Source organism: Meriones unguiculatus, chromosome 14, assembly GCF_030254825.1.
Source record: "Meriones unguiculatus strain TT.TT164.6M chromosome 14, Bangor_MerUng_6.1, whole genome shotgun sequence".
Taxonomy (NCBI): Eukaryota; Metazoa; Chordata; class Mammalia; order Rodentia; family Muridae; genus Meriones; species Meriones unguiculatus.
This window is the reverse complement of record NC_083361.1, coordinates 77,295,628-77,322,077: the sequence shown is the minus strand read 5'-3', so window position 1 is coordinate 77,322,077 and position 26,450 is coordinate 77,295,628. Positions and strand designations below refer to the sequence as shown.

At 39.3% G+C, this 26,450-nt stretch overlaps 1 protein-coding gene across 17 annotated transcripts in view; it reads right to left on the bottom strand.

The window, feature by feature from the left end:
• Positions 1-26,450, bottom strand: part of Dlg2 (discs large MAGUK scaffold protein 2) — a 1,917,798-nt gene that overhangs the window by 838,205 nt on the left and 1,053,143 nt on the right. The window contains exon 1 of one of the 17 annotated variants that reach the window (XM_060367571.1): positions 18,485-19,114. The exons of 15 other annotated variants lie outside the window; for them this stretch is intronic. In XM_060367571.1, coding sequence (XP_060223554.1) covers positions 18,485-18,562 — 78 coding nt within the window. In that variant the 5' untranslated portion in view covers positions 18,563-19,114. Of the gene's footprint in view, positions 1-18,484; positions 19,115-26,450 lie in introns of those variants that run through there. One more of the 17 variants, XM_060367574.1, reaches the window with a different exon arrangement.

Sequence of the window (26,450 nt, the reverse complement as noted above, 5' to 3'; positions counted from 1 at the left end):
TGAATGACCTGTAATTAAAATAAAAAAAGAAAAAAATGTTGAAGAATTCTAAAATTAAAAAAAAAAATTTTACTTATACTATTAAGCTGATCATTGTACCAGTATCATGAATGGGAAATGCTATAAGCAGGCATGAAGCAAGTAAAGCAAAACTAAAGCTTGAGTTCAAAACCCTGATAGAACATAAGCTTTTTCCATCATTACATTGTACTTCCCTACCCAAGCAGTTTTGGGAGTAGGAATATCATATGTACCTTTTGTTTGTGAAATTACATCCTACCTCGGGGCTAGTATTCCAGGCTTTTCCCATCTGGCCCAATTGTTCCTTTTCAGATGCCACTGGTAGTATCCACATGTGTACTCTCTTTTCCAACTGCAATAAATGCACATAGTTCCCTAAAACGTTCCAATACTACTGCCTTCCCTGTTTTTTTTTTCCTTTTTTATTTTTTTCACTTTGCCAGGCAATACTGCCAAAATACTGTGTGTTCATCATGACTGATTCATTTTCACTAAAATTCACTAAGCACCCTATATTCCGTTCTGTAATTATGTGTGCCTTCTTCCGGCTACCATCAAATCTTAGTTTGGCTTGGAGGGATAAGCTACCTTGTGGGTAAGGACTAGCTTCCTGACTCTTACAAGGTCCATGAAGGCAGAAAGTCTATTATATTTGCATTGCTATACTTAAAGATTTGCAAATTTCTTGCTTAAATAAGTTTTTTATTTGATAATGGATTAAAAAGGAAAATTAAGAAAGAGTATATATTGTGTGGGGGGAAAGGGAGGAGAAGAGGAGGTCTAGAGACAAGAGGATAGGAAGGGAGACAAGAGGTGTGAAGAAGAGAGAAGAAGAGGGAGGAGAAGAGGAGAAGATAGGCAAGGAGAAAAGACATTAATTTGGTTGCTCATGTAAGGTCCCTCCCTGGTGCTTAATTAACTCAAATCTGCTCTTACTTTGAAATTAAAATGCACTCCAAGTTTTATACATGCTTTCCAAATACTATTTGCATTCAATAATATCTGCTCAGTATCTATCTCTATACCTGGGAGAAATTACACTGATGTAATAGTATTTTATCTTCATAAACATTTATGAGCTGCAATATTAGGCAGCCACACCAAGTGCTTACAAAAGTACATTGCATTTATTCTGGACATCATTTAGGCCATACTGAATACACTGTCTCATTTTTAAAAAACAAAACAAAACAATCCTCAACAGCCCTCCCATTAGGAGGACAATATTTGAAAGACACAAATATTCTAAAATGATGTGCAAACAATTTATGATTTTATCTTTCTCCACTACTGAACATGATGCTACACAGAGAACAGAGCAAGAGGAGAGAGGAAGGGAAGGAGAGAGAAAGAGAGAAAAATATCTTTCAAATTATACAATAAGTTCTTTAGGACTCTGTCCTGAAATCCCTGCCGTGCCCCAGTGCATGTTCCCAGGAAGGGCTTTGGGCCCTGTCAGTGACAATACTGTCTCAAATGTGAGGTAATCCCATTACACTCCCCGCAAGTTCAGGGCAGTGTCCTGAGTCTCCTGCTGATAGAAGGCTACCTCATCTCATTTCTAATTAAGAGCACAAAATTCTTCCCAAACCACCTTCATTATTACACACAGCGTGCTTGGCTCTATCTGGTAATGCCCTCACATTCTGGAAAAAATCAACAGCTACTTTCAAATCCAAGGTAACCACCCCAGTGTCAATTATGTCAATTAAAGCCTTTTCCTACACTCAGCAGATGAAGTCCGTTTTACTGGAGCTCAAGAGCACCACAAAACAAAACAAAAAGCCTTGGCTGCAAGAAAAGGTAATCAGAGAGATCATGCTCAGCTTACAGACAGACCCAAGCATGGCATCAAAGAGAAGGAAACACAGGCAATAGAAAATGATCTGAGAAACCGCCTTAGTTTATGTTACCTTTGAAAACACTCAACAACAATACTTCTAAAAAGCACTTAGATTTGTTTCCTTTGACCAGAATATACCTGAAAGCCCCGGGAAGCTACAAAGCTCTATTGCAGCAAATCTTGTGTTAGAAACCAGTAATCGTAGGTAGCCAATTTCTTTCTTCTCTGAGCTGAATAGACAACAACAAGGTCATTACCAAGGGTCAGTTTAGCCTATTTGGGCCATTAGAAAAACAGCTAATTCATTTTAATTTACGTAACACTGTCCATCATCATCAGAAACCTAAGGCAGAGACAGATAATCCAAGCAAAATCCCAGCAGAATACTTCTAAGCTATGAAGCCCTAAAAGTGAAATCTCATCAGCCTCTTCCGTCTCTTTTTGTCAATACTAAACCAACGCTAGTCCCTGCTAAGTAGCAAGACTTGGACCTCCCCAAAATTCATATGCTCAAGCCTAATCTCTACTGCAGTGGTTTTAAGAGGTGGAGTCTTTGAGAGATAATTAGCAGCACCTTTATGAACAGTACCATTGCCCATAAACCACAGATGCTAACCATTGCTCTTCCCCTTCTCCCATATAAAGCCACCTTGGTAAAGAGCTGCCTGTGAGGCAGCAGGCAGCACCAAGCCAGTTACCGAACTTGCAGGCCCCTTCATCTAGGAATGCTCACTTCTCAAACTGTGAGAAGTTAATATATTAGCTCAGGTTATAGTACTTTCTCACAGCTGCCGAAAACACGTGAGACATTCCCTTACCAAGGTGTGCGCTCCTCAGCTTCCCAAAATCAGGTTGGAGAGCAGAAGCAGTCCTTTGAAATTCCTCTAAGAAACAGGAATTCTCATCCCTATCCTGCACTGCACAAATGTGGAAAGTAACAGGGTCGGGCCGGCAGTGTGATTTAAAAGACCTCAGGGTGATTTGCACAAACTCTAATCGCGGAGAGTAGAGCCTCTTCTCTACTCTCCTTATTTCTAATGCCCTTCAACTTTCAGCTGCATAAAAGGTTTCCAGATTGTAAATGTCATAACCTCTCTCTCTGGTTCACACACTGGCGCTCCATCATTCATCAGATAAATAAAACTCAAAATAATTAGAGGCGAAGCTGATACCTTCACCTCCTGGCCCCGGATGCCTTTCCCAATCACCTTCCATGCTCTCGCAGTCATGAATTTCTCAGGTCAACATGAGCCTCCTGGTGTTCCACCGAAAGCCAAACTTAAAATCTATGCCTCTTCAAGTGGATCCCCGTTCTTAGAATGAGTGGCATCACCTCCCCTGCCAAACCCCTTCTACTCTCTTACCATCTTTCCTGGGCATTAATCCTTTTCTAAGGTTTCTGCTGGTTCCATCTTATCCTCTCATATTCTTTCTTCATGCCTGGAAATTTTGAATACACAGGACCTCTGCTATAACACAGATGAAAAGACTGTATTTGAATTGTGATATTATATAGTCATCTAACACAAAGATTTCTACCTTACTACCCTGAGCACTTTGGTTCTAAGCATAGTGAAAACACTCTGAAAGACTGCTGAAAGACTCTGAAAACACCCTAAAGACTGCTATGGCAACTGAGGCAATTGTCATTGCAAATGTTTTGAATGGGGTGGAGAGATGGCTTAGTATATAATGGCACTTGCTGCTTAAACCTGAGACTCTCATTTCAGATCCCAGATCTGTAATCCCAGCTCCTACAGTGAGATGAGGGTGGAGAGCCACCAAGAATCTGGGCAGTTTGCAGTGTGGTGGAAGAGACAAGAGAGTTAACAGGCTGAGAGCTGAATTCTAAAGTGTCTCCCTTGACTTCTACATGCTTGGTGTGGTATGCATACTCCTGCACACTCTCACACATGCACACACAGAGAGAGAAAGAGAGAGAGATTTGATGGACTAATGGTTGAATTGACTAAAAAGTCTTCTCCATGGATATTTAATTCTTGTTTCAATTTGGCAATCAACATTGAAATAGAGGAGAGTTGGAAAAAACTTTTTATTTTTATAAAGAGGCACATGCTATTTGTCTAATTTTATCTTTGGTTGGTGCAACTAGACCATCATGTCAGTTATTATCACTGTCAAAGTTGTTTTATTTTATACCATTAAGTTAAGTGCTAAAAGAGAGTTTAATTAGCTGAAGTCTAAATAGTCATAATTAATTTACTAGGTACTTTACAACACCCTGTAAAACATTTATGTAAATGGAGTTTCCAGTTTCGGTGATCATGTGGCATATTTAATTTATTGCACAACTAAATATTTCATTATTAATGTTAGTAAAGCTAAAGTATTTAGCTAATTGTACTAATTGCACTAAAATTAAAAAAAAAAAGATTTCACATGTTATAAAATCTCATCAAAGAAGTAACAGAAGCTCAAATGTTTATTAGTATTTTGAGATGTTTTTAGAATAGCTATACCAGAAAAGTGGAATTAGTCTTGTAAACTAATCAGTGTGCTTCATGCCAAGCTCAAATGGGAAATGTTTAAGTGTTTCTACATTAAGGTTAATTTTCCATTGGATACAAAGTTTCTATGTGAAGTGGCAAACATTCTAGAAAGGTTTGATAGTAATAGTCCCACAATAATGTAAACATACTTAATGACACTATATATATACATATATATATAAAGTACATATATATGTATATGGTATAAATATACATATAAATATATATTATATAAATAAATATATAAATATATGTGTATATATATATACACACACACACACAATAAAATGATGGCAGCAACACTTGACTCTGAAGTAGCATTTTTGTCACACTTCCGATACTAAGATATTTACTGTTCAGATGAAATTCAGTCTATAGCCTACTTGGCATGTCTACTGTAACCGAGGGCTCAGAAATAAATTCCCAATCACCCCACTTTACCTCCTGAAGAGCAGAAGTGGCCTACTTCACAAATATGTGCTGTTTACTCAGCTGAGAATGGAACTGTATAGAAACCCGGGACATATTGCATGTCAGACTGTGTTGCCATTTCCAATTTATAGTCTTTCTTATTGGCACTACAAGTATCTCTTGTCTGTGGCCACACACCCTAAGGCAGCCAGTCCTATCTAATGCACTCCTCGTGCTCTGACTAGGCATTCCCACCACTACACTTCTCCTGTCAAGCACTGTGAGGCTCCCAGTGAGTTATTAAATTTTTGCCAGGTTGAGGCTTTTTTTTTTTTTTTTTTCAAATTACCTGAAGAGAATGTCCAGTTTCTCTAGGTGGTTTGACTTCAGAAAGACATGCTACTTGCATAGACAGTGACAGGATGGTATAAATAGGCATAACACAGAAAAAGGACACAGTACACATTCAAAAATATGAAATGTTAATCAGAAATGCAAAAGTACTATATATTTTGACAGCTTTGAATTGTCTCATGTCCATTTGACACTCTAAAGGCACAGTAAGCAGGCAAGTATCCCTATATCTGAACAATGGATAGTGATGATATGGGCACCAATCTTTTCCAAAAGCAGATCTGCTGCCTACAGGTCATAGAAATGCATTATGCTGATTAAAGGCTCATGCTCCACCTCCTCAGAGGACGGACCCTTAAGGACATGTCAAGACAGATAAGCTCGAATCGAAGGTTTTCAAGCCAGTGATCCACATCTCTGGTGAGACCTAGTATTAAGTCAAGACATCTTCCCAAGTTATTGTTCAGTGAAAGTTGGAGTTACTCTATCAGGGCAGAGGACTGTTCACAAACTTATTGAGATGTCAGAGAGCTCGTGATTATGACATTATTAAAAGTGGTTTTAAAATAAAACAAGTTCAATAGTAAGCAATGGGAGAGTTCATTTTCATTTGAGAGACTGTGGAGAATTACACTCAATCTCTAACACATTTTGCTTAAATGGCTTGTCACACTTTATACTTCTTTATGAATATTTAGACTAGGTAGATTATATCACAAATACTTGATTCCCAGTAGAACGCTATGAGACAGGTCTCATTTGGAAAATCAGAACACACAAAGTTCAAGTAAATATCTCAGGGCCCCCCAACTGGCAAGTGGTGATTCTGGGGTTTGAACTCAAGAAGTCTGACATTGGAAATTATATTCTTGCATCTTCCAATCTTCTGTCTCAGTAGATTTTAATAAAAGTGTTAAATTCAACCACTTTCTTCAATTTGAGACATTTGTGTTTCCTAGAAGGATACTATAAATAGATGTCTCCATGAGCTACCTGAGAACAAGATGAAGTCAGGTGGCTTTCGTTCTTATGTTGGCAAAGAGTGTGCCATAATCAGCCATATACCATGAGTCTTGTTATCATGCATGACCCCCTATCCCAAGACTGCAAGATATCTGGTCAAGGCACAAGAAATAGGAGAGAAAGTGCCACACTGCTTATTCTGCTAAAACAGTGCTGAGATTGTGAGGCCTGGGGAACTGTGAAACAGGGGAGCAGACCTGGAGCAAGAGTGAAGTTGAGGCCTGTCCAAACCCCAAAAATCTTGCCTTGAGATCAGCAGGAGTAGTCCTCCTCCCTCCCCGCCCTGAGTGTGCATGTCACGGCATAAGTAGCCTATGTCCCCCCACCTCTGCCACATGGCCTGAGGAGGTCACATAGCATGATGGCCAGGTTACAGGTTAAACTTCCTTTTCCCTTATGAGGTAATGCCCAGTAGCACCTGGAATCCCTCTGTGTGCTAATAAGGCATTCCTGGCACCTTGGCCTTGGCTGACCGTGTACACTCGCCCTAAAAGTTTAAACAGCCTTTGTTCCACGGCACCACGTGACTGAGCTGCATAACTGAAGCCGTCTCCCAAGAAGGCTGTTTCTTGTGGCGCTCACTGCTGACTGAGATCCTGCCCTGCACCCACCTGCCCTGAGGAGCTTTGCTAACTCCAGTTCGGCCTGGTGTGCCATGAGCTTGGAGACCCCGAGGGAGAAGCAGAAACAGGGCAGCCAGAAGTTGTCATCTGTTAGCTTTAATAATTTATTTTTCTCCGTTTTCTCCTTACTGATCCAGGATGGAGCATTCCTGGATCATTTCTGCATCCTTTGAAGGCCCGGCACAGTATTATTAATAGAAATGCGCAAATAAGTCTATGTTCACTACCAAGAAAAAATGAGCATTTGTTGAATATTAATTGACTTAAAAGGCCATGGATAACTCATGTACTTTAATTTTAGTTTCCTGGAGTCAGCCTTGAATCACTGGAAATAATACAAAATGACTTTGAAATTGCTCAAGGCACTTACATAGGTAAATCATAAGAAACTGGGATACAGAAAGTATAAATTAACAGGAAATGTATTTAAATTTGTTTTCTAAAAGGCATAAGACAGTTCACAACTGCTAACATGCTCCACCTCACTGGGTGCATTTTGCCCTTCTTTTCTCAATGCGTTCTCAGGGAAAATGATCAAAACAGAGGAGATTCCTTTTTATTGTTCATACACATTCTTGGAATTCCAGAGATGTCAATGAACAAAACCCAACTTTTATAAAATAATGGATTGCATTTGAATTAAACATGATGCTCATAATGTTACACTTGGGGAGTTAACAAAATGTTACATGCTGGCAGAGTAGGAGGCAAAGAAAATTCCCCCCAAATCCTGTAACGTCCCTTATTCTTTATAGATTGAATATGAAGACATTAAACCAGTTATAACAACAAAATGGATTAGTGATAGGGTGGAAATGGAAAAAGGAAATAGAGTAGTAAAGATATTTACCTCAAAAAAAAAATCTCAAAACTCTGCATCCTAGAGCAGAGGTAATAAAGATGGTTATTTCTACGAAATAGATCCACTGTGGCTCCATTCACTTCACAGCAGGAACATCCAAAGTAGCAATTAATGCAACCACTGGTGTGGAATTTTTCTCCAAATGACACCCTGCTGTATGACTTTTTTCTTTTTTATTACAACCGGGCTCTGAAGTCATGGTGAAGTTGGGTCATTTTTTTTTTTTTTTTACTGAAAATATCAGCATGGATTATTAATATCATTATACAAAATATTGCATCCAGGCAGTGGTACTGTGAAAAAAAAAAGATGATTACTCCTTACTTATGACTATAGGGTGGTGCTTGCTAGTCTTGTTGCTCAGAGTGCAGAAAGTACAGGTAGGCCACCTGGAGTTGCAATTATCCAAGTTTAACTGCAAAAACATCCTGGGAAAAAGAACTCGGAAATGTCCTATCCTCCAGAAGAGGCACCGTATGGCTGTGGTTGACGATGGGAACCTGGGTCTCGACTACCCGTGTCAGGATCTTGCATGAGAACATCCATCTGTGTGTCACAAACTGACCTTTCTGTGCCTCAAGGTAATCATGAAGACATGATGTTACTTAGCTGATAGGATGACTACGAAATATGGCTCAATCAGAATATGGAAAATCGCACAATAGTGTGGCATTTCTCAGCCTTTCTAACGCCATGACCCCTTTCTACAGTTCCTCATGTTGTGGTGACCCCAAAATCATAACGTTACTTCCGTTGCTACTTACGACTGTAATCTTTCTACTGTTATAAATGCTAACGTCTGATATGAAGATCATCTTAGGCAAACCCTGTGAAAGGGTCAGCAGACCTCCTAAGAGGTTGAGACTCATAGGTTGAGAACCATGGCAATAAGGGCAGCCCACAGTAAGCACTCAGCAAGCATTCATTAGTGTTGCTCTTACCTCCTATAAAACAGGCCTGTTCTAGATCTGAAAACCCAGGAAACCCTTCTGGATTTATGAGTGTGAAATAAACCTGCGAAGCAATGTGCTCCATCTATCCACGGGACCTAAGCATTTTCAGAATGCTTCTCTTCCCTTAAAGTGGGAAGTGATAGGCTTTCATTCAACATTCAAAAGATACTCTTTCCACATGACTTTTTATTCTCTGAGAGATGAGGGAGGGCAAAAGAAGAAGCTTGGAGATGTGCAGTTTATAATGACCTAAAAAAAAATATTTGTGAGGAATTAAAAAACCAAACTTCCCCATAGTATGACAATTTCACCTTTTAAGGAAAGACGTTTTTCTCATTTTCCTCCTTCTAGTAGCAGAGGTATAATTACATACTTCTTCATTCTATAAAACCTGGATTGGGAATCAAGTCCATTCTGAAACCCCAGGGAGTAGTAGAGAAAGAGGAATGGTTAATGAATAAGTTACCAAAAGCTACCTTGTTCACTTTATAAAACTAGGCTGAGTATTGAAATGGAAAAAGAGGGAGAGGGCAGGAAAGTGGGGGGAGGACAAGAGAGGGAAATGTTAAGGTTTTTACACTAGACTTGTTAAAAAGCTAACACAAACATAGTTGCTATTGTTTGTGACACAGAAAAGAACCAAAAGTCAATGTATCCAAGGTTCTGCCACAGTATGATGAACTTTGCATATGGGTCAAAAGTCTTCAGCTGCCATATTGCCCTTGAATGAGTGAAAAAGAAAAAAGCAAAGAAAAGAAGAAAAGAAAAGAATAAAGAAAAGAATTCAAAAATATATGTGAAGGGCAGGGATCAACAAATATGATAAATGACCTCACAAGAAAATTAGAAAACAAAGGGAAGTAAATCTTAAGCTAAAATGTTTCTCAAACATGAAGGCATAAGAAAAAAAAATCCCAAATATTCTGTTCTCAAGCATCATTCCTTCAACTCCTAAATACCGGGCCAGGCTATCCTTTCTCTCTCATAGAAAAATTAGTTTCCTTAGTCCCACGCTAGGAATCATCGATTTCTCTTCTGTCAACTGATGCAGCTTCACAGTGTGGAAAAGTGAAGCAACTCCATTCTATGACCTCCTGTTTCTAACAATTATCATTCTCTCGCTCTTTTTGCGAACTCTAGTGAAAATTCTAAACCCCAGCTCATAGTAGGAGTTTTGTTCCATACTCATTATAAGGAACTCATCACGTTGCTGCTTCAGTGTGACTTTGCTAAGACTTGGATGAGAAGTGTCCCCCAAATGCTCATGTACTGAAGGCTTGGTTCCTGGTGCAGCAGTGTTGACATATGGTAAGAAAGTGACTGGATCATGAAGGCTATCATTTCATTAATGGACTAATCTATTGATGGATTCAGAGCTGAGTGCACTATGGGGTAACCGTTGAAACTGTAGGAGTTGGGGGCTAAATAGAAGAAGTAGATTAGTGAAGGGATACCTTTGAAGGGTGTGTTTTGTTGCTATGCTTTCCGTTTCTGTTTCTCTGTCTGTCTTTTCCCCAATATTGGCCACAGTTCAGTGAGCAGCTTTTTATTATGGTACCTTATCCCATGATGTTCTGCCTCTTGGTGATAAGTCCCAAAACAATACATGCTAGTGACCATCAAATGAAACCTTTGAAACAGTAAGCCCAAATATTTTTTTTTCTTTTCTTCCTCTCAGTTGATTGTCTCAAGTATGTTCCTACATGGATTGTGTAGTGGATAGGGTTAGCTGTCAACTTTACAGAGTCTAGAATCACATGGGAAATGGGCCTCTGGGCATGCGTGAATGGCCACCCATATAGGGTGACACTATTTCTGGCTGGGACCATGTGTTATATAAGCAGGCAAGGGGAGCCAAGCAGGAGAGTTCATTCTTCACCTTCCTTCCTGATTGTGGTTGTGATGTGACTAGTTGTTTAAAGCTCCTGCCACTCTGAATACCCACTATGATGTACTGCACCCTTGAACAGTAAAGAGAAATAATCCTTTTCTTCCCCCTGGGTGGTTTTAATCATGGTATTTTATCGCAGCAACAGGGAAAGAAACAAAGACAGATGGGAGGCTTACTAACAGGGTTGTATAGTAACGAGTAGAGAAGGGAAGGAAAAGCAAGATTTAATGAGTGCTTTTTAAAAGTTTATCAAGTTTGCTGGATGAATAGTTAACATTCATTCTCTAGCCCTAGGAGTTTGACAAGAAACTATGCAGTCAAACAAACTGATCATGCAAAAGCAGCTATCCATTTTCCTCACTCTCTTGTCTTCTTTTTCTCTTACTCTCTTAGTTTTAATAGCCTTTCTTGTTCCTTCAATAGATCACATGAGACTGATCCTTTTGAGACTGTGTGGGTTCCAGGGCTTATTTACTTTGGATTCATAGCAACACTCAGCAAGCTACCTACTCATCCTTAATGATGAGACTCAAGTTTGCCACCAGAAAAAGCATTCCTTATTGGACATTATCCTATCCATCAAGGTAGGAGGCTGTACTTTAGATTTCATGTGCTGTCAAACAGAGTATTATGGATTCAGTAGCTTAAAGAGCAGACATTAAGTTTTCACTGTTTTAAAGATCAGGAAGTTCAAAGTCAGAGTCTCCACAATGGTTGAGTTCTTGTTTCCATCCATTCTGCATCTATCTTTTCTATGCATACACTGAGCCATTGAGCAAGAATGATGGTTAGTACTGGGGGTGATGGAAGCAATATAATTCCTCCTCTCTCCTTTTGATAAGGTAACCAATTCTATAGATGTGTACTCTACCACTGTAACTTAACTCTAATTATTTCCTAAAAATAATTATTTTAAATAAATATTTCAAATAAAGTCACACTGGGAACAATGACTTTGAAATATGATTGTTCAGGAGACATAACTCGGGCTATAATTAGTGGAGTGAGAATTCTTGCAATAGCTAGAATTTTTAAGCTTAGAATGTAGAGAAAAAAAAAACAACAAAATATATCATATCCACATATAAGCCCAAGTCTGGAGACATGTGGAGCAGAACTCATATGTTAAATGAAGTTTTTTGTTTTTGTCTGTTTATTTTAGCAAGCAAGAAAAACAAAAACAAAAGCAAAACCTACTTCAGTGTCTCTCATCCTGCTTCTTCTTTGAAGATGGGCATAACCTTATTATCGTCTTTAAAGAACAGCCAAGGAAGTTCCAGGCCTTCCATGTATAATCATTTGACATACTTATCCTGACACACACCTTTGTGCTAAGTGATAGGCTTATAAGTGCAAGTGAGTACAAAGTCTTCCTTGTGGTATTCTGTAGTTTTATATCAAATACAAACCTAAGAATGTTAAGCTGTGAAGAAAGCTGGTTGCAGCTGAAGAAATGAAACCAGAGGCAGAGGCAGTAGGGAATGCAAACAGTAAACAGCCAAGCATACTAACCCCTGGTTCATGCATGATCCATTATCAAACTCCCAGATGCTAGGTGTCCTGAATGAAAGGGACAAAAATCACAATGTTTTGACAATGTAATTCAAGGCTTAGTGATTAGCTTCAGGAAATTAAAATATGTAGCTCAAACAAAAATTAGTGAGTGCAGCAAGGCATTACTTCAAGTGAGAGGGATTCTCTAATAAACTCATACATGAAGTATGAGTTTATTTATTCTGTTTACAAACAGAAAGTGGGATAGCATTGATCTTTACAGAGAGCATTATAAGTAGGTAATCTTACATTTTTATCTTCATCACTTAGTCTATTTTCACAATGTAGAGGAAGACCTCTGGAGCAAAAGGGGGAAAAGAGAAACATATATATAATGTATGTGTATGCATGTATACATACACATTTAGACATACATATATATGTATGTTAGCAATATAGATATTGCTAACAAAGTTCTAACAACTAGACTAAAGTGAGTTTTTCTCTCTACCTGGTATCTGAAAAAACTGTAGTGAGGAGTTAGATGTCATTTTACAGACAACACAGCGGCCTGATTATCTCAAGAAAGGTGCAAAGCAAAGCGTAAAGTCAAGTCTACATGGCTGTAGTCAAGGGCTCTGTAGTCAGTATTACCTGGCGTTGAAAATTACCTCTACGAGTTATGATCTGGTCTAACCTCTTAACACTTTACATTTCAGTTTCTTTAGCTAATGATAAAATCAATGCAGGAAGTGGAAGTGAGGACTAAATGAAATAAAGGATGTAAAGTGTACATCCTAGTGCTTGAGCAAACTGCTCAAAAGGCATTACACAATTAACAAGAGTTTCTCCAGGGCTGTTCGACATGCTTTCTTTCCCTCCAGCCAGTTCTTCCCCTTTCTTTCCTCCTGTCTTCCTATTCTGGTCTGGTCAAAAGCTCTGCCCTATGGTGGCAGCTGAGGGTCTTAGAGCAGGTTCTAAGTCTGCTCAGTTCCCCTGTGAGATGATGAGAGCAATCTGCAGTGCTGCACACAGCATGGACAAACACCTGTCCTCCTGGTCACCACCACTTGGCCGACACTGGTGCTGAGTCATGCCATTATTGCTCATGATTGGGGACTGGAGACTCAGAAGTCTCCAACAGACCTGAGATAATACATCTGTCTCTTCCTCGCTCCAGGTCAGCCTCCTCTTGTACTACCAGGAGATAAGAATAGGCAAGGGAGACTCTATCATGCATGGAGGACTGATGGGTCATCCACATCAGGGCATATCTTCTAATGCTTAAGCAAAATTCAGGTAATACATGTAAAGTCACGTTTCAAAATTTATTTTTCATAGGGAAAATAAAGTTGCCATCTGGGTAGTTGTATACACACATCACATAAGAATATGCATTCAGAAAAATGCAATGCATATTTGTTTTAAGTATATGGGTCTACACAGGAATGCTTACCTAACTAAGTGCAATAGCATGAAGTCATTAAGTACTAGCCACATTTCTATTGTTTCATGCACACACAGTGAGAGAGTCTGAAAGATTTTTTACACTTTTTCTTCTGCAATCTACATGGCTCTATCATGATTTTGGCTTTCAACATATCACTTATATAGCATTCATTTGCATTTTACTTGTTTATTTAACTTCCCAAATATAGAAAAAGGTACACAATGCCAAATGAGTTCAATCTGTACTGGAAAAGCTGTATGATACATTTTAGCATTAACTATTATGCAAACTAGCATTGTTATTGACAAACAAATGAAAGTAATTGAATGGAAAGTGTTATATTTCAACAGTTTATTCATAATATTTTTTTTCATCCTTAAACAAAATGCATTCATCCCTTCAGCATTATGGCATATTCCATTTACTCTAAAGGTGAACTTTTTTCACACTTTAACAGTATGTGATAAAGATGCATCTGATAGGTACTATGACATCACAAATCCTGCTGTCCTGCTGTCTCTGGGTAATAAATAATGATGCATCTTGCAAGAGGTGACAGTTTAGAGGTTAAGAAGCAATGTATGAAAGACAGTCATATGCTCAGCATTCTTTTAAACTCTGTAAACCTGGTGAACAAGGCTTAAAAGACCCCTATTTCAAATACTCTAGTGAGAATTACAGAAACATGAAGATGATTACAACCAAATGCTTTGGGGACTGGTGGAAGATCCATTCTGGGCTTCTGAGGCCACAGAGTTTCCTAGTAATGATGATGTCCCTTCAGGATGCAGAACTAGTGAAGGTTAGGGCTTGGTTGTGGTCAGATAACTAGCAGAACAGGTCAAGCCAAATCTTTGAAGCTAAGAAAAAGGATAGGGCCATTTGCTTAGAGTTTAGGATTCTCAGTTTAGATGTTCATTGATACAGAGGCAGAAAGGGAAGGAGAGGCCAAATCATGGCAGATCTAAGAGATGACAGGAAAGGTTTCACTTTCACTCTGAGAGCATCTGCTTCACCATATTTAAAACCTGGAGGTGAAAGTTCCATTTGACAGATAAGAACACTGAAGTTACATAAGGCAAATGTCTGGCTTCAGGCTGCATGCCAAAGAGCAGGACTAGCTAGTGCCCTCTTTTAAGTCCCCATCCTCTCTTTCTATTTTGCTAGGACCACGAAGGTCATAATTCTTTCTCTTTGGTCACCCTGCTGACAAGCCCATCAGTAGGTTGTCCTTTACTTCAGCTTACGCAGAATTAACGTGCTGTATTTAGAAAAGAAAGCAAGGGTTTTCTAGTGTGCTAATTCTTGGGAAAGTTCTCAAGGGCGAAAATGGCCTAATGTCAGATCTCTGTTACATCACTTACAGGTTACCTCACACTGTCTAGTTTATCCGTGTTACTTTTATTAGGCAAAGAATGTGGTTACTAGTCTCTAGTAAGTGCATATGCAGGAACCTTTAGGTGTTTCCCCTCAAAGAAGTTAAAAGCATAAAAATCAAAATAAAAACAAAGAAACAATTGAGAGAAGGTTCACAACTTTAAGTACTTCAATAGTCTTTGCCATTTCCCTGTGGCCTGAAACTGCATTGTCAATGTATCTTAAATGTATCAGCTAGCCTTTTAGAGTAAAGCAAACTGGAAAAGGTCTAAATTAAGAGATTTAAGGTGAAATGTAACAACAGGAAGGAAAGAGAAAGACCAACTTCTGAACTAATTACAAAGGATCCCAGAAAAGAGGGAATAATTGTTGAAATGAAGATGCCATGTTGTGACCAAGCAGTCTGAGCAGCACATCACCGTGTTTAGGATAATTTAGTTCACAGAATTTGCTGGTCTGAGCAACCATCTTTTCAATGAAAGGATAACAAAGGGCCCTTTATTTTCCATTTCCTGAAGAAAATGGCAATGTGAATTACCTAACATCTTTGACTCATTTTTCAAGGAAGGCATGGTTATAATTGGCCAAAATTTAGGTCCTTTCTGATGAAAGACATCTTTAGATTCTATAAGAAAGATCAATGAGTACAAACATCAATGTTTAGGTTATTAAGAAATGACAATTACAACCTATGTATAACCAATAATAGTGGCCAAGACATTGTAGCATTTATTCAACTAGAAGGGGCAAAGTGAAAAATCACTAATGGAACAGGCAATTCTCTACTTTAGACATTCTCTACTTTTGCTTTATCTGAAGCATGGCAGTTGGATTGCAAAATCACAAACTTTAATTTTGGACACTTCATGACTTTGGAAGTTCTGATACAAAAGAGAAAGACAAGATAAGCAGCAATGCTTAACATATCTAGACAAGACCATATTAGGAGATCCTGGATAATTTTGAGAGCCACAGACAGTGCAAGAGAACCAAAGATATGATTTTGATACAGCATGGAAGGATTTGGGGTCAAATTCCAGCACTGATAGTTACTACTCCTTCTGTGAGCTTGGGCTAGCCCATGTCCCCTCTAGAATTCAACAAAAATAACATATCATGTAGGATCTGAAAATCGACTTAACTCTTACATATAAAGCAGCTCATTGATGGGTAGTGTGCAGACAGAGGTTATTGGTAATCTACTGTCATTGTGATAATTATGACAGGCATTGCGCAATGCTGGTGAACTGCACTAGCATTGTTGATTAAGGCCAAACAATGGACTAAACAACCAGAAATAAAGGCGTTCTGTATGTTTAGGATACCATTTAGGCTTTTACATTCCTATGGGGCCCTTCAGTTAGCCCTAGCCTTGAGAAAAATACTTTCCTAATCTAACTTGAATGGTAAAATAAGATGGAAGGACTGTGGTTAATATAAATTAGCTTTATTAGGTGGGGGAGGGGCAACATTTGTAAAGTTTGGCACCTGGATAACCACATCCATAATACAGCTGATCCCCTCAATTACCGCAGCTTGTGGTATGAGTTATCAACTTCCTTCTCAAGTATGCTACTGAATTCTTAGCTGAAAATATTAATTCGTAATTATTTGTTTAAGTAATTTGATCCAACCATGCATTATAAACGATTGCCATACATCAGGTATTGAGTGAGTGGATACGTTTTCTAAGTAGCCTACCTTTTAATTTATTCTAGAAACCCCACAAATACAACCTCTGTGAGATATTAGCACCTAGTGTTCAAAATTAGCCCCTCCCAGCCCTTTCGGCTAGCACAGGGCATTAGAATTAATCTGGTTTTTGTTTGTTTGTTTATTTTGGTTTGGTCTTTCTCACTCTGACAGCCAAACTTCAGTTGATGCTGAGTTCCTGATTTGAATGCAACCTCACACTCTGAGTAAGACAAAAATTTTAAAACACTTCAGCCTCACTCTTGATTGTGTCTTGCCTATTCTGGGCATTATCCGGCCTGGAAATGGAAAGGATATTCTGTGTCCCCTTGCTACCTTCTTCACTCGCTGAAGCAGCTGAGTGCAAGTCACTTTGTTAGATTAGCAGCCTTTCAAGTCCTTCACACACAGCTGCTGGGCCCCACATTCAGGTCTGAACCTGAATTAAATGGCACTGGAAAATTCAACTTTTCTTTGCATACTAATTTGCCAGGAGGCATTATCCCCCGGTGCCTTTCAGAGCCCTGTCATCCATACAGCCTATAATTTTAATGGAAAGAAACACTTTTTTCCCCCAAAAAAAGTACCCTGATAGAATTCTAAATATGTCTTTTTTACTCCCTGTAAGTATGGTTCCTTAAAAATCACTTGAGAAGCAAATAAATGAGACACCCAATCCAATACACCGGAGCATGGTAAGTTTCCAGTTTGTGAGATATAAAACGTGGAATGGACCTATGTTACCCTAAACCTTTCCACCCACTCCTTCACCACTGGAGTCAATGAAGAACAAGCTGGTTATCTATCATGTGGCAATTTTTGGATCCTGATGCTGGAGAAGGCTACAGCCCTGAAGTGAAAATACCAGATATTTTCCCTCTTCACATTGCAGTCCTATCTGGGTTTATCATTGGGTTCCCGTGTTTTATCCTACTCTGACAGAACAAACAACATGCTATGGTAGTAGTGAGATACTTGTAGCTGGGAGAAAGAGCAGGACCACAGACCCTGTGAGCTACCTAGCCTGGGTCAGTCTCAGGAATGCGGGAAAGGTAGAGAGGATGTGGGCTAAAAATAGCATCCTCAGAGTGATATAGCCAATGTGGCTTTCGACAAGATTCTTTTAGGTTTTGTGGAAGTTTGCCCAGCACCTACCAAAACCTTTCTGGTTTCCTGATTTCCAAAATATGACAGTTTTTGGCCAGCACCTCAAAAAAGCATCGGAAAAAAATATCAAAGATGTAAACCAATATCTTCGGTTAAGTTCAAGTTTTTCATACACCTTGGGACTTCCAGGCCATCTTAATTTCTTAGAGAAACAAAACTAAGGAGGTGAATCCGTGCAGAGATGCTCTGGAAACTTGTGCAGAATACACCGGGGGCACAAAGCCATTCTCTCAACGGAGACCGAGAGCCCACTGAACAGAGATTTCGTGCCCATTGCAAACCCTTCTGTAATGAAGGTTTTTGTTCCGTGGGAACCGTATCGAGCACTCGCGTGAGGTGTGGTGACTCTCACTGGAAGTCTCCCAGGACACAGGTGAGAGCACACGCGCTGGGGGAAGACACGGGCATTCCTAACGCTACCACAGACCCAAAGATCACAGTAATAAAAATAATGCAGCACAGCAACAAGTTTGCTAGTGAGCCCCCCAGACAAGGACAGGCTGCTGATGCTCCCCTGCTTGCATCCGATGCAATGCCTGAGAATACTTGTCTCTGTGGAGACCCTCTCTATCAACCCGCTGATTTCAGCAAACAGTTGGAATAGCCACGGATCCAGATCAACCCCGAAGGCTCCCCTCCCTCCCGAACCAGGCTCTAAGAGTTACCCCTTCCTAAGTGGCGTGGACCACATTCCCAGTGAGAGGTAGGTCCTCACAGCCAGCGAATAAAGGCTGCGTCTGTATTCAAACCAGGAGCCCAGAGCAGGCATTTGGCACATCCGTAAGGCGATCTTCCTCCCCACTCATTCCATACCTTCTCTGATTTCGCCTTCCTGGCATTGTGCACGAACCTGCGACCCAGCTTCTTGGCATACCAGATCGAGGCAAACATAGCGATGCCAGCGGAGATTCACAATGAAAGCCTCTGCACAATCAACTTCCCACGGAGGCTGAGCCCAGCGGATCCAGGCTGGAGCTGTCACTTGCGGGCTGTTGATTTTTCCGATCCTCTCATGCTGGTTAGCCAGGGAGAGAGAGGGTGGGAGGAGGGAGGGCTTGGGGGAAAGGCAGTCCTGTTTGGCCGGTCTGCAGGTATATTTACATCCCGCCAGCAGGAGGTTCGGGAGAGGCGGCGCAGCCTTCAGAGCCGGCTCACACACATCATCCACTTGGCTAAGTGTCGGGCTGCGGTTCCTGGGCTCCAAACTCCATGTGTGTGAGAAGGAAGAGAAGCCGCAGTTGACTCCGCCGAGGCAGCACACCTCTGGCTCTCCTACTGCACGCCTTGCTTGGCGGCTTGGTTTCCCTCTCTCTTCACAGTACGTGCTGGCGGCAGTATCTCAGACAATGCCAGAGTGGCTGGGCACCAGGGAGAGGCAGAGCATCATGGCTCTGGCCGTGGAAGAAACAGGTGTCCCCGGAGTCCAAATTTCAAGCAGGTCGTCCAAGATGATTACTGAGATGGACAGGAAAAAAGCCACCTTCCCTTCCTCATTTTCAACTCCCTTGGTCCAAGGAAAGTCCACAGCTTGCAAAAGAGGGAGTTTGCTTCTTAGGAGACTAACCCAGGACAAAGGACAAAGTTAACAGGATGAAGTGTTTCAAAGAGCTCAGTGAAGGTCTTTAGTTTCTAAATCATTGGTTCTATATATTTTCAGTATGGGAACTGGAGTATGGAAAGTAACTTAAAGCTACCTTGAAACTCGTCCAGCTTTTCTTGCAGTGGCATGGTCTTTTAAAGAGACAGCTGCCATTGTGATACCACCCGGGGACAGGCAGATTAATGACAGCTCTTAAACTATGTATCTTTGAAGAAATTTCACGTTTGATTCTAACAAAAGGGGTTTCCAACTTCAATTATCTTATTGGAGTTTAAACTAGTATGCCAGGCATTTTTTAGGATAAAGTCAATTTTTAAGACAGAAGTGTTTCCTCTGGTGAAAGATAATGCTTAGGGCCTTTGCCAATTGTACTAAAGGATTATGCATAGACACAAGCGTCTTCCCATCCATCAAGTCTTTCCTAGCTGACCTGGCAGAGGAACACAGGATAAGCACATTTGAATCAAAGACAATCAGCACAACTGCAGACACCTGGAAGAGAATTCCCTTCTCTCAACAAAGCCTCCGTCAGCAGTAGGTCTGTGTGAGGTGGCTGAGGTCTGTCCCTCAGAAGGGTTGGGATTGCTGTCAACTGAGTTGGATGCCATGGAGGCAACTGGAGGTGGAACAAGGCAGTATGGGTTGCCATTAGCAGGGCAGGGGGGCTGTGCCTAGAGCGCGCTCAGCTAAGTCACTGAACAAATAAATGCACGATCTGGTTTCTGAGCTATGATTTTGTTTCTAACTCTTTACTTGTTCTCTCTGGCTTCTATCTGCCCAATCTATACATTAAGAGAACTGGGTAGATGGTTCTTAAGGACATGCTCTGTGCTGCAAATCTATTTGTAGGTCTTTACTTGTGAATTTAATGGAATTCTCTATTGTTATGGCAAAATGATTCAGTATTCTAAAAAGCCAGCTATGGGCCCTACAGGGTAGCCTGGCTCCTTTAACCTTATTTGGCATGCCTAGCTGCCACCTGGGGTTTGGTTTTGCCAATAGCCATGTCTTTTCCTCTGTGTTCTCACTTGACACGAGCACAATTTTCTTTTTATTTCCTTTTAACACTCTTAGGCAAACCCTGTGCAACATTCTCCACATTACACCCTGTACTCCTTGGAGAAAAAAGTACAGCAGAACATCAACAAATACATGCTCCATAGCTCCTGCTTAGGTTTCAAAGAGCTCCGCAGGCCCCCAGATCCCCCAGCGTTACTGTGATGCAAAAGGCATTCATGATTTCTGAACACAAGTTTGTCCAAGCCATGTGGTAGTTAAAATAGCATTTAGTGAGAGAATGAAACACAGCATATTCAAGGCCAGGGGGAGGAAATTCACCTTAAGATAATGAGTAAAAATTTTCTTCTATAATATTTTAAGATGGAATCAGGCAATGGAGAGCTAGAGAAATTACTAAATTTCAAGACATTGCTAGATAGATGCCATAAGGCAAAACAAAAAAATGCTCATTTAATATGAGGAGATTAAGATTCTCCAATCATTTTCGCTTTTTTTTCTATAAATTTGAATTTTCTAAAATCATGGAAACAGGGGCAGACAAACCTTAACTATTTGGCCATTTTAATGATTTATTTTGCTTTTAAGCTGCCTCTGATAACTTTCTCCACACATTTGATCAGAGGTTGGAGTTACAAAATGCAAATATAAAGACAGTGAGGCATTAGTTGTCAGGGTCCATGCTTGTATTATATCAGTGTTCATCAAAATGTAGCTACTATAAATTTATGTGTAGCATGTGTCTATGGGAAGCAAAGTTAGAAACTAGGAAAGACTGGAAGTGTCAGTAGGATACTGTAAGTTTTCAGGTTCCAATATGGATACAATGTTAATTGAATACATTGACTACAGTATTTATATAACCCTCTTCTCTGGGCTCTCCAGGAGCAAATGCAGCGCATACAACAGGATGACAGCTGCCTACAGTTAATCCTAATTGTCTCTAACCACTGCTCTGCTGATTGAGATAAATAAGTTGCAGCACTGTTGCATTAGGAAGACAGATAGTTCAGACACTTTCCATCTGCATCTAATCACCACCTGGCTAGACCCTTTTCTTTGAAATTTTGAAGCCTGCAGTGCTGCTGGGTCTGAGAGGCAACATGAAAATCCTTTTAAGCTGCTTTGGGCTCATACCACAGCACATACCTACACACCTGTGTGATTCCTTTGAATACTCATGGTCAGTGAGATGCTTAAATCAAACCTTTAGGTATTACACAACTATGATGTCCTGCCTGGCATATTAGTTTACATTTAAAAACAATGTTACTTAGACATTAAGTAATTATTTTAAAAGCAGAGTAAGAATCGTATCCTTAGAAACTAGCATCTATCTAGATTCATCATTAAACCTAAGAATATGCATCTTAGGGTGCATTTTATTCTATACATGTTTTTATTTGGTTTTATGCACATTTCATGAGAATATAAGCTTATGGCTAGAATATGACTTTAACCAATTAGTGAGCAGTGATTATAAAGTATACATGGTATAACTTGAAACTAAGAGATAATGAACATATTTGCCTTCAAGAGAAATGCCAAGATCTCAATGTACGTTTTCTCTGCACAATCATATTTTGATCTATATATTTTTATGAGATAAATAACAGAAAGTTATAAGAATCAATGCACATCATCACTTGTGTGATAACAAAGGTGAATGATTCAGTGTCCTCAAAATGTATTGAGTACATACTACATACCAAATGCCAGGACTTGCTAAATGAATAAAATGCAATTGCTCCTCTCATGAAGTTCTATATGGTTAGGGAGATCAAAATATGAAGAAATTTCAATGTAGAATGATGTTATGTTATATATCTATGTGCGGCACGGAGACTCCAGTTGAAAACAGCTGTTATTCGGTCTCTATATAACATAAACTTACTAAGAAAATTTAGCAATAAAAACACAGTAATTAATACTGAAGTAAATTTTGAAAAGTAAAAACAAGCAAACAAAAACACCAAAGCAAGTAAACAAACAAAAAACAGAAACCAAAAATCTTCCTTCATGTTTGTTCCTGTGGTCAACAAAACTGATGGACTTATGGTCAGCATAAACTTACGTGTTTCCCAATGTCAATGTGAACCAAGTAATCTAGTCACAGAAACATTTTTGTACCAAAGATCCAATCAGTTATGGACAAATGAGAAAGAATTTTTTGACTTGCTGCAGCTAAAAATTCCCTTGACTTGTCTATAAGTGAGATAAAATAAAATTTTCTGCTCACAAAACCATCACAGCTATTTCTGGGATAGTTTACTCTCCCATTCATCTTTTCTTTTAAATACTTGATAATGATATATTAATATACATATCACACAAACATTATGTATATGTAATACTAGTTATGTATCATAATTTCCATCAATCTACTCTATAGACTTAAAACATTTTTATGTTTTGTCATAATTTAAAAAAAATATCTTTTACAGAAGTATTGTTCTCAAAAATGGATCAGTCTCCTCACCCAGCTATACTCTCCTTCATCTAAATTAATTTCCTATCAACATTCCTACACCATCTCTTAAAGCACATCAGATTTTTCTAGATACCTTAAAATATAGCTGGTGATGACAGGCTATGTTCACCTTTTATTTTGGCTCACTACCAAGCGCTCTCTTACTTTTATTATTATTTTGTGAGTCACATATTCTGGATGACAGTCTAGCCGTGATTCATCACATGATGCCTACTTGTAGCTCTGCTATTACATGTTGTGTCTGTGTGCATGTGTAGTGGAGGATCCAACCTGGGGTTTCATGCATTCTAGCTGAGGGCTCAACCACTGAGCTGTACCCTTAGGGCTTGCTATATAGTCTGTGCTTACTGGTGAGACTTAGAAACTTTACATAGCTATTGGCTATTTGAACTTCTTTCTGCTCACAGTCTTGGCTCACTTTAAAGTAGAGATACATTTGTATTGGTTTATGGAAGTATTTAGTGTTCTGGACATTAATCTTCTGTGTATTCCTCTAACTCACCCCCTAGTTTTATCATTCAGAGCTTTCATACGTATTTCAATGTACAGAAATATATTTATGCTTTTCCTTTTTGTATTTTAAAAATGATTTTCTCAAAAAAATGATTTTCTTGAACAACTTTGAAAATATATTATTTTCTCTTTTCTTTTGGATAATTTAAACCCATGCCTTTCAAAAGTATGTTCATGTTGCTTTTTCTTTCATTTCAGCAAAATATAAGAATCTGCTTCCTCCATAATGTACAGCCAGAGTCCCTTTTCAGTGGACTGGAAGAAGGACAGGGGTGGAGAAGAGGGGGGTTGAGGTTGGGAGGGGAAGAGAGAGGGAGGTATGGGCGGATACAAAGTGAAGAAACTGTAATTGATAAAAATAAAAATAAACATGAAAAAAGTGATAATGACACCAATAAAAAGAGAATTCCAAATTTCTTATTTGAACTACATATATATGTCTAACTAACAACTCTATAGGGTTTCCATTATCAACAAAGTATTCATTGTAAAGAATTTATTAAATATGTCTTTTAATACAGAAAAAAAGAAATAGCTTCTTCTAATTCATGTAACTTTTCTTCTTTGAAAAAAATATTCTTTGTATTCATGATTGTTCTTTAATCACATTTTTTTCTTTTTGCAGATCTATGTGTGTGTGATGAGCATGTATGTGCATTCACATGTGTATGGATGGGCTAAGTGTGTGCAGGTATGTAAGCACATAGAGGCTGGTATTTGTCAGTGGATAACTTTTTAAATCATTATATATTGAGGTAGGGTGTCTCACTGGAACAGGAGTTGGCTGATTTGTCTAGTCTATGTAGCTAGTTTATTCCAGAGAAGCCTGTGCCTCCATATCATTCCTGATTACTGGGAATACAGGCTGACTGATGTGCATACTCTGCATTTACTTGGTAAATTAGGATCAGGACTTAGGTCTTCGGGTTTTCAGACTCGAACACACCTATCCTGAGCCTTTCACCCAGTCCCTTACTAATTTTTTTAAACTCTCAATTGTTGCTCTATTTAAATATCTTCTCTCTCATTTTTATTATTCTCTTTATCTAAAACTCATATCCTTTCATCCTATACAATGGCTTTATATAACTCTAGTTTTTTCTTCTAGATCATATCCTGTATTACTACTTGGATTACATACACTGTCAAAATTCAGTTACTACTTTGTACTTTTCTTTTTACCTTGCATTAATTGACCTTTTGTAAAAGTGTGATTTTGGTGCTGATTTTTGTTTTAATTGGTGTTTGACTAGTCATACTCTGTAACCCAAGGTGGCTTTGAACTTGCTCTATAGTCAAAACTGGCCTTTCATTAATAAATCTTTCTGATCATTCTGAGTGAAGTATCCCAGAAGGAGAAAGACAAACATATATAGACCTACAAGATATGGTATCTATACACCTAAAAAAGATAATCAAGAAAGCAGACACGGGGTAAGATGATCAATCCTAATTTAGAAAGACAAATGGGATGTGCATTGAACGTATGACAGGAGTCTACCGCAGAAGGTATCTGAAAGACTCTACCTAGCAGTGTTTCAAAACAGACCCTAAGAGTTATAACCAAACCTTCAGCAGAGTACAGGGAATCATATGAAAGAAGGGGAGTTAGTATGATATGGAAAGGATAGGAGCTGCACAAGGACCAAATATATCCGGGCACAGGGTCTTTTCTGAGACTGACACTCAACCAAGGACCATGTATGGATATAACCTAGAACCTCTGCTCTGATGTAGCCCGTGGTAGCTCAGTGACCAATTGGTTTCCCATAGTAAGGGGAACAAGGACTATTTCTAACAGGAACTCAATGACTGGCTCTTTGGCCTCCCCACCCCCAAAGGGAGGAGCAGTCCTATTAGGCCACAGAGGAGGGCTTTGCAGCCAGTCCTGAAGATACCTGATAAATCAGGGTCAGAAGAAAGGAGAGGAGGTCCCCCCTATCAGTGGACTTGGAAAGGGGCAGGGAGGAGATGAGGGAGGGAGGGTGGGATTGGGGAGGGAAATGAGGGAGCAGGATACAGCTGGGATACAGAGTTAACAAAGTGTAACTAATAATAAAAAGAAAAAAATCTCCTTTCTCTGCTTTCTGAACAATGGAACTGTAGGGATTCAAAACAATGCCTAGGTACAGTGATTGTTCTTAATGAATTAGTATATGTACTTGTTTTAGATGCATATACTTCTCATTTAAACCTATCTGATTTATATTATATTTTTTATTCTAACCCATATTGACATTTCATTTTTTGTTTTTCATAAATTTAATTTTATTTATGTATTTATTTATTACAATTTAATTTATTCACTTTGTATCCCAGCTGCAGACTCCTCTCTCATCTCCTCCCTGTCCCACCCACCCTCCCTCTTCTTCCCCTATGTCCTTTCCCTAGTCCATTGAAAGGGGAGGACCTCCTCCCTTTCTATCTGACCCTAAAGGAAGCCCATTGACTGTTCAGTTTCCAAGTAAGTTCCCAGTAAGAGGTACAGGGGCTGTCTCTGACATTTTATTTTAAACCGTACTTTATTATCTTTTTGTTTCCTATTTGTTTTAGGGGTCTGTTCCTTTCCTTCCTAACTTTTAGATCATTTCTGCATGCCTACATTCTCTCATTCTTAGCTCTACTTTAGGCTGGTCCTTCTTAGGGTTTCCCAAAAATATTCAGCAAAGAGGCTGTTGCACTGGGAGTCTAATACACAGCTGTCTGGCAGTTATCTGGAGATTTCACTGGCCTACAAGTAGTTTCATGTTAACCTTCCACCTGGCAGCCATTCTCTGCATGAATAAAGGTTTTTTTTTTTTTTTCTTTTCATTTCTCTCTAAATACATAATAAGTTGACTTCCTTAATATGTTTTGGGGCTGATGAATGAAGCTTTTTAGAATGACTTTTACTCAAGAGCATCTTTTCTGTTTTCTAAAACTTTATGCAAAGTCCTCTATGTCAGTCTTTTATCTTACCTAATGTCAGATATCTGGTCTTGAGAAGGCATCAGAAGCCCTCATTCTTACCCAAGGGCCCATTATTGACTCCATATACTCCAGGGATACCACAGTTAACTCAGGGGCTCACAGTTATAACATTCGCTAAATATAAACACAAATAAGGCATAGTAGCACACCTTGAACACAGCCCCCAAAACATGAGCTTAACCTTCACA